Here is a 14,738-nt window from a genome sequence, read left to right as displayed (position 1 = left end):
TTTGTAAAAAAGTTTTAAACAGTTCTGTAATTCTGCTATTATTCATCCCAATCGTGATAATAGATGATTTCGAACAATTTGAGAAATAAGATATCATAGACAATGAATCTGCAAATATCAGGGGATAGAAAACTGCCAATTCGATATATCCACAGATTACTGAGTCTTACCGAAGTAATTTTGATAATGAAGAATGACCCAATTATGAGTTCGTGATCATCCAAACCTACTAAAGCGCTATGAGTTTATGGAATGACATGTTTATTGGCCAAGCTTTCTATTACATCCGTTTAAGAAATGTACTGACTAGTGGGCGTTTCATTTCTTCTTATTCATTAATATTGTTTCATTATTATCTTATTGCGAATATGGTATCCAAGCGAGTTTATGCATGTGATTACGGAAAAGGCCTGGCTATTCTGGGTATGCTACTTGCTCACACATTTGAGGCTGGTATTTGTGACTGGAATCACGATATTGAACTCCACTATATCCAGCGAATTCCAATCGCTGTAATAGTTGTATTAGCGCCCTTAGCACTTATCTGCCTTATGGGGTTATTTTTCACGTTCATTACGTCCATGACGTGTACTATGAACATCATTCGAATAGAGAGTAAAGGAAAAGGAGCTGTGATGAGCTACTTTCTATATCGATTTGCCTTTGCTATTGTCCTCAAGTTTGTTGAGATATTCTTTAAAAATTGGTGGCAGGAGTATGGCATTTTTCAAACCATGTCCATCCGCTTCCCTCAAGTTGAACTCGGAACGGACGGGGGTACGTTGGATTCGATCGGAGCTTGTGGTTTACTGGTCCCAGTTTCTGTGTATTTGGTCCGACGCATTCCTTGGGCTCGGAAGGATTATAAGCGCCAAGTGGTAATCCTTTCTGCAATTGCTGTTCTTCTTTTATTTTTCTATTTACCAATTGCCGACTTTTTTGTGATGCTGGCTGAATGGCTCTTCAAATATGAATTTAACTTCTTGGGAATTATTTGCAGCAAGTTCGGGAAAGGAAGTTTCATGATAGCGCAGTGTTTTCCCTTTGGATTAGTGGGTGGGTGTATTGCAATAATCATGGTGAGTACAAAATTATGGAAACCTCTTTGGATTTACGCAAGTAGCATGATGGGTATAGCTGTTGCGGTGGCTATTTTATATCTCGTAACAGATCCGGATCCCTTTAATAACGTTTTAAGCTACAGAAAGCCAAGTTTTGTCCGTTTCTGTGAGTTGGGTTTTGAGTGTCTGGTGATTGTATTTGCATCGCATCTATCAGACAACGAATCGCGTCCTCTTTTGAAGCGATACCAATTCAACAAGCATGTTACGTTTTTGAGACGAATTAGCTGTGTATCATTGTCTTGTTACATTTGGGAAACTTGGGTTTCTCGACAGATTCGGAAGTTCTTTATCGTGGTGGTTGGTTTTCCTTATGATTTGGAAAAGAAGGAGTCGCTGTGGAGCTTCTGGGCTGTTGGAGTTTTTATGATCGTGAATCTGATTGTGGACTTGTACATAATTACGTTCTGGGAGAAGATCCAGTTCCGATTCAGTAGTGAGCGAACGATCGCATGGATCTTATCGTGGTTATTTAACCGAAAAGAGGAAGTGGATTGGAAGGCCAGCAATCAAAAGATCATTTATGGACCGATAAACGAGCTAGAGAAGGAGATTATTGAATCGGATGAGACCAAAGCAAAGAAAAACCTGTCTACTGAAGTTCAAATGGTTGAAGTAGATATGGGCGAGAAGAATCCGGAAACGACGGACGCTCCTCGACGTACTCAAATTGGTAACAAGCAAGAAATCCAGTTGATGTCCACTTTAATCGAAGCGAATTCGAATATCGTTTCAAAATAACTGTTGCTATTCTAGATGTGTTGCTATTTGGAGGAAAGTAATAGAGCCAAATATATGTATTGCAAAGAAGTGTATACTAGGTAAATGAATGAGTTATTTTTTCTGGTTTTGTTGGAAATACAATCTAATAGTATTGTGAATATATACAATAGGAGTGAAGTGAGATACTAAGATCCTATGGAGTTATATTTTTTATTACAATAATTGATTCGTAGTTGCATTACAAAAATAAGCCTAGTGGAAGTAAATACATAGATTTGATGGTATAAATGTCTGTGAATTGTTATATTGGTCTTTCAAATTCTCTAACTGATCTTTATAGTGATCTCCATTACCAATTTAGTTCGATCAAGTCTATTCCTCTGATAGTCTTCATTCAATCGACCAAGTTAATTCAGTGATTTGTAAGGAAAAGTCTATTATTTGCTGATCAATGGAGCAAGTTTGATCATATCAATGTAACTCTCATATTCATTTTTAAAGGTTTTTATTGTCATTATTATAATTGAAAACAGAAAGGATTGGGATATACTAGTAAAACGAATTTATGTAGTGATGATACTTTTGAAAGAGACTGAATTAAAGATTGGTTCCTAAATCAATGAATGAAGGCAAAAGGACGGTATGGGATTTGGAACAGAGAAGTAAACAAAGGAAGCATTGAATATACAGTGAAGACTGAATTGCACGAAGGGTGTAAATCCAATAGAAATAACACAACAATACTGATTGTGAATAATATTCAGTCTCAAGTGTAATATAGTGATGATGGATATTACTGAATCTGAATCTGAATAAAATAGAGTATTTAGTTGATCTGGAGGGTAAATAACACATCAGATAATATAGAAGAAACATTTGTGAAAGTAATCAAATCAGTCGAACAGTACTTGAAATTGATTTCGATTGATCTGGTTTGTATAATCAGACAAATTGGTATACTGATAATACTAAATATCGAAATACGATCAATATTGAATATGTAGAGCTTTTTTCCGATATTATTATATGAGGTTCACAGTTACCATCTCTTTCAATATAGATGGATGTTCAATTTGAAAGAACTGCATTCTATTATATCAAATAACCTCATTTCAAATTCTCATTGTCAATGAGCATGTTTCCAAAATATTTTCTAAATCACATGTTCACCAAGTTGAATATAGAGAAATGATGAAAGATTTGGATGACTCATTTCAGTCAAACTCATTCAACACGTTCGATTATTGTTGATTTGGATTAATAGAGTGTTTGATTACCTATTCTATTTGATCAAACAAAAGAACCCCATTTTGAATAATACACTTTCACAGCATACAGAATTTTACTCTCAAGTCTTATCGCGTTGTATCGTATCAATTTCAATCACTTCCAAACACTCATAATAGGTAATTTTGATTACTCTCTGTAATTTGCTTTCTATTTGCTAATAGACAATACAATTCCGTTTCCTGTGATAGGCCGAAGGTTTTGGATAGATTTTGATGAAGTCAGCTAGCTTAGGAGAAATATCTAGAAAAGAATATAGTCAGTTAAACAATACTTGAAATTGATTTCCATTGGACATGCTCAAATGAATTCAGCAAATCGATATTTTGAAGATTTGGAATATCTAAATACTATCAATATCCAATCTTTATTATACTCTCTAATGTTACAAGACAAGGATATTCAAAGTTAAATCCTTCAGAATTGATGGATGTTAGATTTGGAAGATCTACAAAGCAAATCATTTAGAATCAATTCATTACTACTTCGCATTATCAAGGAACAGGATCTATCGTTATATTCTCCAGAGAGTGAATAGATACCAAGGTGAATGGATTGTAATGATGGTAGATCTACATCAATCATTTCATTCTAATTCTTTCAATACTATCAATTATTGTTGTTAGACTGCTTTCAAATGCCCTATCACCAATTGTGATGGATTGTAGATTTGGAAGATCTATGTATACAAATATTCAATATCTATTTAATACCTCGAATCACAAATGAACTGGAATAGAAATTATATGATTCATATCCCATGTAACTAATGTTACCAATTTGAATGGATTGTAATTGTGGTAGATTCTTCAATTCAAAGTCTCCTCCAAAATCACTGAAACTATATTCACCAATTTGAATGGATTCTAATGATTCACAATTCAATATGTGGAATGATTTCGATTGGTTGTTTGCTATCTTACAGTTCCAGTTAGATTGTTTCAGTTGAGTGAATGAATTCTGGCCGATTTTGATAGTTTTCAATCGATTCAATCCATCGATTTGGAATGTTTTCACTGATTCAAAACAATCATTGCCAATTTCGATTGATTCCAAATTATACAACAATGAAACATCCCAATCAACCAATACACAATTGTCAGTCAGTTTCAAATGTTTCATTCCGATATTCAGTGGTTTGCTTCCATCACCTTCATATTTCTCAGTATCGCATTCAATTCCATTATACCATTCACATTCATTCACTAATTTACCATATCGATCATACAGTTTTCCTCTTCCAAATCGCTTATCATCACACCAATATCCTTCATATTCAATCAAACCATTATTATGATAACTCGTTCCATATCCAAATCGTTTCCAATTGATCATTATGCCCTTGTACACCAATATTCCATCATCATCATATATTTCACCATATCCAAATGGAATTCCAAACTTGTTTTCTGTCAATACCAATCCTTCAAATCGACTTCCATGATCCAAATCCACGATTCCTTCTACTACTTCTATGGATTGTTCTTCATTATATGAAATAGAACCAATTTGATAATCTCCAAACACTTTCAACACTTTCTGCTCACTCAACACAAATCCTTGATTCATGAATACTCCATTATTGAATTGCAGTACTACACATTCTCTATTACTCAATATGAGTGAAATCCAGCCATTTGGTTTCATTTCTTTATCCAAGTATCCCTGCATATTCTGGATGATATTTTGATTAAAATTACGTATATTTACATTAGATATATCTTTATTAGGAATCAACTGCATAAGTAAAACATACTAATACATTCAAAATATAGTTTATTTTACACTTTTTGCTTCTTTTGCTTTTAACTCATAATACCGCTGAGTCAAAACTATTTCTTATGATATATTTAGTAATTCATGCATTCAATTCCTATCTTATGTATCTATCTATAATAACCTTCAATCGATTCATTGCTTCGACATATTTCACAACCAATATATACTCTACTACCAACTCTCATCTCAACCTTATTTGCCTAATATTATTTTTATTTCTAATTTAAAAAATCCTTGTTCACGAATCAAGTAACACATATGTTCAATCAAAAAAACATAAATTGCAATTACGATTACATCATGTCATCCTTCGTCGAATCTCCAGGAACTATAACCACCACAGTCCCGGGATGCATTCGAATCACCGGTAAAATCGTCGGACTGTCGTTTGGTCTCCACGGGAACTGGACTGCCATGGCTTCAGGATAATCTTCAGGTCCTAGATGAAAAAGCGATAGAGTTCCTACTGACTTGGGGCGGAACAACCATTATAATACAGGGCGCTGGGTAAAGAATTGCTACTCCATGGGAATAGAGTTGTGTATGATTCTGATTGTAGGGATCAATGTGATTGAGAATTTTCTGATTGGTATTATTCAGGGTAGATAGGGATGAAAACGGCTCTACTCAACAAGAAAAACAATTCATTACCAGTGGAGTAGCCTTTTGCTACAAATTGTAGTGATTCGGGTTTAACCATCACTTTTCTACCATTCTTCTTGGAGGATGTAATCAACACTTCAACAGACATTCCTGTGGACGTAATGATCCCAGACACGACTTCATTCTATTCATAACAACAAGTACTCTTTTAGATACGTCATAGTCGATTGTCACCAAATCACTTATCTCGATTTGAACGTTCTGTTGTTCTGAAACTATATTTTGGCTAACTATTATATGGATTACTCTTCTTCTTTAATATTTTTACTGATTTGCAGTTTGCATCGACCATACTTCCTGTTTCATCTATTCTTATTCGGACATATTCCAGATTCAGCAGTACCGCCGTCCCCTGCTTCCAGCCATTCTACAAGTGAAACAACCAACTCTCTCCCACATTTGTGCCAACACTCACAATATCGTCCTTACTAATTACCTTGCTCCACCTACTATCGAACTTTGTATATATCATCGATCGAAAAGTATGTCAACAAACAAATCTCTGTCTTTCACAACAAAAAACGTCAACTACATAATAGTGCACTTCTTCTTTCCATCTCCCCCTTCCTCCTCCGTCTCCTCCTCCGTCTCCTCGACCTCATTCTTCTGTGGATGGAACAGCGTTCTAAAGTCCGCATCCTTGACATCCTGCCTCACATAGAACAGAATATAAGCATAAGGACTCAGCACGTTGTTCTGCGGGATCGGCATATACCGACTGTCATTAATGGAGTACCACTTCCCATCCGCCGCCAGAATCGAGCTGATATAATGCCCTCCCTCCATTTCTCCGTGGTGATTGATCACTCCGTAGAGATCGTACTTCGTGCAGCTGCTCCGCTCGGCCGGAATCGCCTACGCTCGATCGCCCTCCTCACTCAAACGAGATTCGTGTGCTGCGCCTCGAACTCCTCCCACTTCTTCTCGCTTTTCTCCATCAAATCGACCGGCGTGTTCTCCTTCTGCGTCGAATTGTACTGCCCGCCCAGCAATTCCCAGTACTTCAGATCCGCCCACCCCACGTTCGGCGTCTCTCCGACCGTGTACCGCGCGATATCGAAGTCGGTGAGCGGGAACTCCACGTTGAACTGCAGCTTGGTGTACCCGTGCGAGTTGCTGTGGAACCGCTTCAAGTGGATCACCAGGATGGGCGGCGTGCGCCAGATCCGCAGAGACAGCGAGTGGTTCGTGAAGAGCTTGCACTACAGAGAGAGAAATCCACGCGGCGCCTACGTGATCGCAGCGGAGCTTCTGCTCGTCCTGCAGGATCTCGGTCTGCACGAACTTGTCCAGACACTCTTCGAGCAGAATGTTCTGCTTCCCCGTCGCGTCTTCGCTCTCCACCGACCAGTGCGCTACCGTGTTCTCGTACAGAATCTGATGGAAGTGGTCCTTCAAGAAGTCGCTCTCCCAGTCCACCGCGATTTTCCGGCTCGTCGTCAGGCAGTTCAGCGGCGTGTCGTCCGGAACGATGACGCACCCCGTGCACCCGTTCAGCCAATGGCACGCGATGCAGGACATCCCCGAAGCATCCACCATTTTGAGCACAAACCCATAATACTTCCCGATCTTCGACTCCATCTCCTCCTCCTTCATAAAGCCCCACTCTTTCTTGAACATTTCCGGAGGGGTCTGCCCGGACGAGCGGCTTTCGGACTCGTCTTCGGCGCTGATGGGAGGAAGCGAGGCGTAGGAGTGGTAGGGAAGCTCGGAGTCCATGAAGGAGGAGCAGACGGGCTGGGTGATGTGGATCGAAGCGGTGCGCATGAGAACGCGCGGCATGAGGTGGCGAGACGAAGAATTCATCGTGTTTACCGCGGTTTGCTGCGGAGAAAAGGGGAAAAAGGGGAAATACGGTGATGGGATTGGAGATGGTTTTGCGGAAATGATGGGAAATGTAGTCGTAGAGCTGACGACCCGTGACGAACTCGGGGATCAAATCGATGGCCTGCGGCACGCCGGCCATGATCGGCGTGTTGAATCCAAGATAATAATCGTCGTTCTAGGATCAACAGTCCTTGGAGGATCGTCGTACAATACCCATGTAGCGCTGAATCACGTACATGCGACGCACGCGCGGGAGACGACGATAGAGCCTTCCTAGCGGCACGGAGAGCTCCTGCTCGGACGGGAAAATCCGAACCATGTATTGGTCTTTGTACATCGCGGAGGTCCCCATGTAGATCCCGGGAAGATACTTTTTCGCCTCTCTATCGCTCAGCCCCGTCGTTCAATGCAACCGCTCCACATAAACGTAGTCGCCGGGTCGAAGCATGTACTGCTCGCGGTCTGCGAACTCCGTGATCATCATCTGGCGCACCTGCGAGTCGGAACACGCCACGCGGAACCGGAAATCGGTGTATATCTCCGTCACCTTCCCAGTCAACGGCAATCCGTTCGGACCCTTAATGAGCAGCTTGTACACCTGGTCCTTCTCGATCTTGTGGATCACCGCGCTGCGCAAATACTGCTCATGCGCAGGCTTTCCCAGATAGCAGCCTTCGGGAGGAAGCACGAACACGGTCAGATCGGAAAGGTTGATCTCGTTCAAGCGCTTCGAGCTCTCGAACACTTCGATCACGTTGTTGTCCTCCACGCGACCCAGTTGGATTCGGCAGTCCCCCAGATTGAACGACGGATCCAGCTCGTTCAGCGCCTCCTTGATTTGCTCTTCGGTGCTGTCCGCTGGAACGCGAATCGAGCACTGGATCGGAACACGGCCTGTCGAATAGCTGAGAATCAGCGAGAGCGCTCTATCGATCAAACCCCGTCTTTTCTCTCTCTCCCTACTTCATCTCGGTTTTGGGAAGCGGCAGCTGCAGAACGGTGAACGGGTCGAACTTCGCACTGCTGTAATTGCACGCCGTGCACTGCGCGAGCGATTTGAATTGCCCGCAAAACAGCGCCGTGATGATGCTCTGCTCGCGCGAACAGTGCAGAACCCAATACCGTCTCGCCAACTCGCTCTCGGAGCAATAATCTCCGTCCAGTTCCACGTAAGGCTTTTTGTACGTGAGATTCAAATCCTCGCTGAGCCCCTACTCCTCACTCCCTCCCTCCAATCGCACGTCCAGCACCACAGAGAGAAGCTCCTGCGCGTCGTGCTGCGTGTACCCTTGAAACTGCGGCTGGAACATGCACAGCTCGTTCTTGAACCGACGCGGCGCGATCACGCGCGTCTGCATCTCCCACATCGCGGACATCAGCACGCCGAACGCGTTGGCGAGCTCGCCGTTCATCCCGTCGCTGCTCTCCGGGTTGATGTCCGACGCATAATCTCCTGACAAAAAGTAGTCGCGCAGAAGATTGGTGTGCGTGAGACACTGCAGCGACGAATTCATATAGCACGTGTTTCCCAAATTCTCCAGCCCCGTGAGGCCGGGCACCCCGTTCGATCGCTTCGTCTTCCGATCGTCCGACGTTCCGTAGACGAACGCTCCGTTCTCGTTCCGCTCCTCGATCATCACCGTCGCTTCCTCGCAGAGCTCCAGGTCCTCCAGCGTTTTCTTCTCGTCCTTGAGCAGAATATCGTTGTCCTGCGCGTCTTCGAGGATCCACAGTCGGCATTTGTTCGGCTCCAAATCGTAGATCTGGCAGATTCGCTTCTTCACGCGCTCCACCGTCTGCACTTTGCTGCACAGCAGCGATTCGTTGGATTGGTCGGGCGTGCCGTCCTCGTTGCACAGACAAATGTGCAGCAAGAGCGGGTAGAGCTCGAGCTCCAAATTCTTATTGCTCGCTCGGATCACGCGGCGCGAAATCACCGGTCCGCCGCCATACCAATGATAAATCGCGTTCCACAGCGATTCCGAGATGATCATGTACTCTTTCTTCTCGGTCAGATTCGACAGCAGGCGCAGCTCGTCGTCTTCCATCAGGTTGGAGTTGTTGATCGCCCCGGGACGCTGCGCGTGGAGAACTTGGTCCGCATCGGCGCCGTGGATGTACTGGATCCACAGCGACCACCAATGCTTCGCCACCACGAAGTACAGCTCGTTCGCGACGAGATTGTCCGGACTGAACTCCTTGAAAAGCCGCTTGTATTCCTTCAACTCGTCTTCAGGACCGCTGGGCAGCGGGTATTCGGGTCGGAGCTGGTGGGTCAGGAAGGAATAATGCGAGGGGTGATCGGCGATCCACTCGAGCAGTTCGTTGGTGCTGATCGTGGCCTTCTCCTCTCTCCCTTTAAACAGCGCGCCGACAAGAGACGAGATGTTCTACTGCTCACACAGCCGCAGCAACGCTACCGAGTGGTGCGATGTGTCGTCCTGGCTCAGTCGACGGCGCACGTGGATGCGCCCGTCCTCTTCCTCGCTCTCGGTGGTCTCCTCCGCGTAATCGAAGCTGCTGTCGATGGCGAACATGGTGACTCCGTTCGTGAAAAGGATGATCAGATCGCTTGCCGTGAACTGGTCCACAGCCTTGCAGGTGTATTTGAAAAGATGGAGAGCGGCGCGCAATCGCTGGTCGATCGGATCGTGGCAAAGCAAACACATCGCAGACACGACTTCGTAGATGTTGAGTCGCTTCTGCTCCTTCGAAAATTCCGTGAACACCCTAGAGACCTCACTCCCAAACCGAATCCCCACATCGTCACCAAATCCTGCGAGAAGAACTTGCTCATCTCCGACAGCCACTGCGCTTTGGTGATAAACCCCTGGCTGCTGCAGCGACTCAAAATTCCGTAGATCTCCATCAGCACAGAGGTGGACATGTCGTGGATGTGTTCGTAGATAAGGTTCCGCCGGTTTGTGTAGAAGAGCTTCGAGAGCTTTGCGTTCCCACTGCTCTCATCATCCGCGATCTCCTGACGAATCATGCAGGCGGACTCGATCTGTTCCTGAAAACGGCTGACCCAGCATATAATCGGACAGTTCGGATGGTGAATGCCAAAAGAGTAAAAAGTATCCCAGGTGATGATAACATCCTGAGGAGAATTGCTATCGATCCCAAGATCCTGCAAAAGCCTTCGGAAGCTCCAGTCGACATCACTTCCAGTTCGTGTGTCCACACTCTGGAAAAATTGCAGAATGCAGCTGACAGAAACTTCTGCTGTCTTTCCTATACGCTGAAGAAGCTTATAGGTGAGCCGGAGCTTCTCCTCGAAAGATCCGTTGAGAATGATGTAGGCAAGATAAAAAAAGGCATCTTCAGAAACATTTCCCCTGGAATCCGGGTCCATACAGTCAAATATAGCATTCGTAATATAGATGGGCATGTTTACAAAGCGCTTCTGGACATCTTCAACAAAAACAGTCTTCCTGATCGTCCTTTTATCTTCGTCGGAGAGACATAGATACCAAGAATTAATGTACAATCTCTGCGTGGAAGTTAGCTTTGATTGTACTTCCCTTTTGGATAGTGGCTTTCCTTGATTATTACCCATTAGATAACACTCAATCTATGAATATTTATACCTGTAATATCAAGAGATAGAAGCACTCTAAGTTTGAATAGATATTCTTTTTGAAAATAGTTCCGCGATTTTTCGCCGTATGCAACAAACATTCAACTAGGAGCACCGTAAATTAAAAGAAACGAAACTATTTTAGAAGTTTCTCTAACGAATCACCGTGAATCGTACGGAATACCGCGTTCTACACATCAGCACAAACAAGACCACCCTCACCTGCAACCGTTCCATTGCAAACGCAGCGTACTCATCATTCCCAATATATTTCCCCAGTTTATCCAAAACTTCCTTTCCATCGGACAGCATGCCCTCCTCTCCCTCATTCTCCACAAAAAACACTTCGTTCGGCATCACCAGCAAATTATCACCCTCCACGGCTCGGTACACCTTCTGGTTCAACACCATCTCTCCTTCTCCGGGTTTCCCCAGTTTCCCCAGTTTCCCCAGTTTCTCCAGTTTCTCTCCATCACAGCACACCCCCGCGAACACGCGAGACACTCCGTCCCGCGACAGCACGGTGTCCCCATCGCAGAAAAGCCGGTTCTCCGCGGCCAGCGCGGTGATCGCCGTCTTCGCCGCCGCGCCAAACGCCAGCTTGACGTCCCCCGAGGCGGCGATGCACGTGCAGCAGGGCAGGATGCACTTGCTGATGGGTCCCTTGATGGGCGGCGTGTTGCTCTCGCCCGCAGCCATCTCCACGCGGCCGCGCTCGGCGTCGAAGACTTGCGCGGTGGCGGTGGCGAGGGAGCGGAGGATGAGGCGAGGCGAGACCTCGCCGCCCACGAGGACGGTGAGAGAGCGGGAGTGGAGGTCTTCGCCGATGGCGGTGAAGGGCCGAGAGAGTCCGCGCGCCACGATGAGGCTCAGCGGATGCGGGGTCTGCGGGTGGCGCAGAGGCATGCGGTGCTGGGCGTGAGAAGGGAGAGAAGAAGAAAAAGCATACGAGCATGTTCTTGAGAAGAAGGGCTGTCGCAGGGTCGTTCGTGACGCTGCGAATGCGGGTCTCGAGGAGGCGGCCGGAACAGACAGCGGCGTCTTCCACGTAGAGGTTAGGGACCTTGGAGAGGAACTCCTTGACTTCGTCAGAGAGTTCCTCGAAATCACTGGTCAGGGAGGGAACATCGCAGTCCGAGACGTACGTCCGCTTACAAAATGCATTCCCGCACTTGTCGCGGACGCACTTTAAATGACTCATAAGCAACGAGCGGTCCGGGTTGCGATACGCGTTTCCCCAGACTGTAAACCACTCATTCGCTAGAGACCAGTTCAGGTCATAATCCTTTCCAGGCTGCTCGCGTGGAAAGGCCTACAAGCTAAATCGCCACCACAAACGTCTACAATGTGGTCCTCGTCACTGAAGGGCTCGAACTGAAAGAGATCTTTGGATTCCATGTTACTCAAGTGGTCATATTTATCAAAAGCGGGAATGCTCTCGATATTGATCACACGAGTAAATGCACGGCGTAACAAATGTATCGGAGATACTTTTGCCAAAAAACTCATAAACGAAAGGCCACGAATGGATCTTTCCAAAGCACGACGAAAATCGACCCGATTTCTGGACTCAGAGAAATTGCCATTTTTTGTGAATGTTCATAGTTTGATTTGAAGAATGAACCCATGGTCTAAATACAGTCTAAGAATCATAAATATCCTACTTTTATCTCATTTTGTGTTTTCGTTTGAAGTCACCTTTCGTGACTTTGTACCAAATGCGGGGAATGAAGTATTGATTTTATGTACAATTCAGCGATTAGATGAGTTGGGTTTGCAATGAATGTCACTCTTACCTCAAACATCCTGATTTTGGAAACGAAGTGAAGGGAAGAGACTACCATATTGTGGAAGATAGATTAGATAGCAATGGTAAACCCCTCTTTTGTGAAAACGGCCGCGCAAGCAATAGTTCGTGTGGAGTCTTCAAGTCCGTTCAGAGTGTTTATTCGTTTGAATCTTGGTTGCAACATTTTTGTCGTGTTGATGTCTAGGTTTACCACCGTTTCTGAGATTAATAGAGAGTGCCACATCGAGGATCATTCCCTTATTCAGCAAGATTGGTCCTTGAGCACGGATGATTTGTTCCAGCTCATGGACAAATGCAATCCGGGCTCTCTCTTTTCTCTGAGCACCTACGAGCAGTCCGTAGGCAAGTGCTGGTGGACAGCCGAAGTGGTGGATACGATAATGGTCCAGAAAGGCTATCGAATAACTGTTTCGTACGACTCCTTTTTCTCCTTGATGTCAGATCCAACTCCGACGTGTTTTTATATCTGGACAGCTCCCGGGTTTTGGAATTGGCAGGGACAACGAACTCTCCAGTCGTTCAGAGTGTGGATCTGGACGATTTATCGCTCAACGTCGGGCAAACGTAACCTATTCATCCTCTCTCTCTCTCTAATCGGTAGCTACGAACTCAAGCTCTTCCTCACAAGTCGGCTTTCGTCTCCACTCAATTTCACCCTTTCCACAAACATTCTGCCGCTTTGCTATCCTTCCTTCCACGCCGTCGACACGCTCCTCGATTCCTGCCGACACGACGGTCAACTCGAGTCCAATCCTTCCTTGAAAGCGAGATCTAGATCGATCGCGGATGGCTGGAAGTACCACTTCGCTCCGGGCATGCGGAACTCCCTTCTGTAGGCTGCGTCCGATCGATTGAATCGTAGCTTTGATCGGAGAATCTCGACCTTCTCGTCCTGGTCGCTTCTGTTTCGCTTTGGATTCGTTTCGCGTAGGTTCCAGTCGATTCTGTGAGCGAAAGTCCCCTTCCCCTTCCGCTTTCTTCTCATGAAATCGGGTCCGAACTACAGCCAATTGTATCGATGTGATCGGGTTTTGAAGTAGCGCCAAAAACGTTTATCTGGAGATCTACTTCTCGCATTCGCCGGTTTTCACGATCACGCTCTCGATGGTGACTCCGGAGAACGCGGTGGTGCTTTCGAAATACACGAGCGAGTCGTCGATCGGCTGGTCGGATCGATGCGAGCTTCGCTACGAAGTGCATTTGAAGCAGTTCTCGCTGCTGCTCCACACGCTGAACGGAACCGCGACGCTTTTCGAGATGAGCCACATCGATCTGCAGAGCAGTTTGCAATCCGACACGTCGCGATGGAATCATTGAATGAGTCGCAGCTTCTCCTTTCTATTCGATCTCGTGAAGCTCGCGTCCTACACCTTCTCCGAGCCGTCCATTCAGCTCTCCACGCTCTTTCAGCTCCCAGACTTCTCTCCGGAGTTCTCCTACATCGCGCTGCGTCGAACCGAAGTGGCGTCGAGTTGATATGTGGCCGGGTTTTGACCGAAAGACTCGCTGGTGTCGCTGGATGTGTATTTCCGCGATTCGTGCGATGTGGCGCTTCCGTTCGGCGGTCTTCCGGCGATGAATGCGTCGCTGTGCGTGAGCAGCAGCATCAATGAATGCCCTGCGATTGCTGTGGAAAGCGAGTTGGATTTGAGCAGTGCCGGAGATCACGTGATCGTCACGCTGCATATCGATAAAGTGGGAGGCAGAGCGAGCGGGTGAACGAGTAGATCGGGAAGTACAACGTGAAGATCGAAGTGGAGTCGGAAGGTCGGCAGCTCGTTCTTCTCTCGCCCGAAATCACCGTGGTTTCTCCTTCCATGTCGGAATTGGGTTGCGGTGTGATGCTGCTAGTTCGAAAGAGTACAGCTATCTGGCGATTGATCCGGGCGAAATCCCCGTGGAAGGAGACCTGCTTTTGATCACGACGAACTGGGTGTTTGTGACGAAA

The 14,738-nt window shown here is 45.5% G+C and overlaps 4 protein-coding genes; 2 read left to right on the top strand and 2 right to left on the bottom strand.

Moving 5' to 3' along the window:
* Positions 1 to 239: 239 nt before the first annotated feature.
* Positions 240 to 1,963, top strand: GSBLH_T00003481001 (uncharacterized protein; the record flags this gene model as incomplete). XM_013042242.1 has 1 exon in its annotated part: positions 240 to 1,963. One exon carries the CDS (start codon positions 240 to 242, stop codon positions 1,860 to 1,862), a length of 1,623 nt encoding a protein of 540 aa, XP_012897696.1. The 3' UTR covers positions 1,863 to 1,963.
* A 3,224-nt stretch (positions 1,964 to 5,187) lies between these two features.
* GSBLH_T00003480001 (uncharacterized protein) lies at positions 5,188 to 9,448 on the bottom strand (the record flags this gene model as incomplete). XM_013042241.1 has 4 exons in its annotated part: positions 5,188 to 5,349; positions 5,378 to 5,531; positions 8,399 to 8,611; positions 8,642 to 9,448. The coding sequence occupies 4 exons, from the start codon at positions 9,446 to 9,448 to the stop codon at positions 5,204 to 5,206; spliced, it is 1,320 nt and encodes a 439-aa protein (XP_012897695.1). The 3' UTR covers positions 5,188 to 5,203.
* Positions 9,449 to 11,084: 1,636 nt separating this feature from the next.
* On the bottom strand, positions 11,085 to 12,489 carry GSBLH_T00003479001 (uncharacterized protein; the record flags this gene model as incomplete). XM_013042240.1 has 4 exons in its annotated part: positions 11,085 to 11,170; positions 11,203 to 11,892; positions 11,930 to 12,292; positions 12,325 to 12,489. 4 exons carry the CDS (start codon positions 12,487 to 12,489, stop codon positions 11,117 to 11,119), a joined length of 1,272 nt encoding a protein of 423 aa, XP_012897694.1. The 3' UTR covers positions 11,085 to 11,116.
* Positions 12,490 to 12,743: 254 nt separating this feature from the next.
* Positions 12,744 to 14,107, top strand: GSBLH_T00006661001 (uncharacterized protein; the record flags this gene model as incomplete). The annotated part of the gene is made up of 7 exons (XM_013042239.1): positions 12,744 to 12,931; positions 12,975 to 13,202; positions 13,232 to 13,354; positions 13,392 to 13,622; positions 13,653 to 13,717; positions 13,748 to 13,802; positions 13,831 to 14,107. 7 exons carry the CDS (start codon positions 12,744 to 12,746, stop codon positions 14,105 to 14,107), a joined length of 1,167 nt encoding a protein of 388 aa, XP_012897693.1.
* Positions 14,108 to 14,738: the final 631 nt, after the last annotated feature.

The sequence above is a fragment of the Blastocystis hominis genome (genome assembly GCF_000151665.1).
Source record: "Blastocystis hominis, Singapore isolate B (sub-type 7) whole genome shotgun sequence assembly, scaffold_3".
Taxonomy (NCBI): domain Eukaryota; class Bigyra; order Opalinata; family Blastocystidae; genus Blastocystis; species Blastocystis hominis.
Note: the sequence above shows the minus strand (reverse complement) of the source record. Positions and strands in the feature narration are given on the sequence as shown.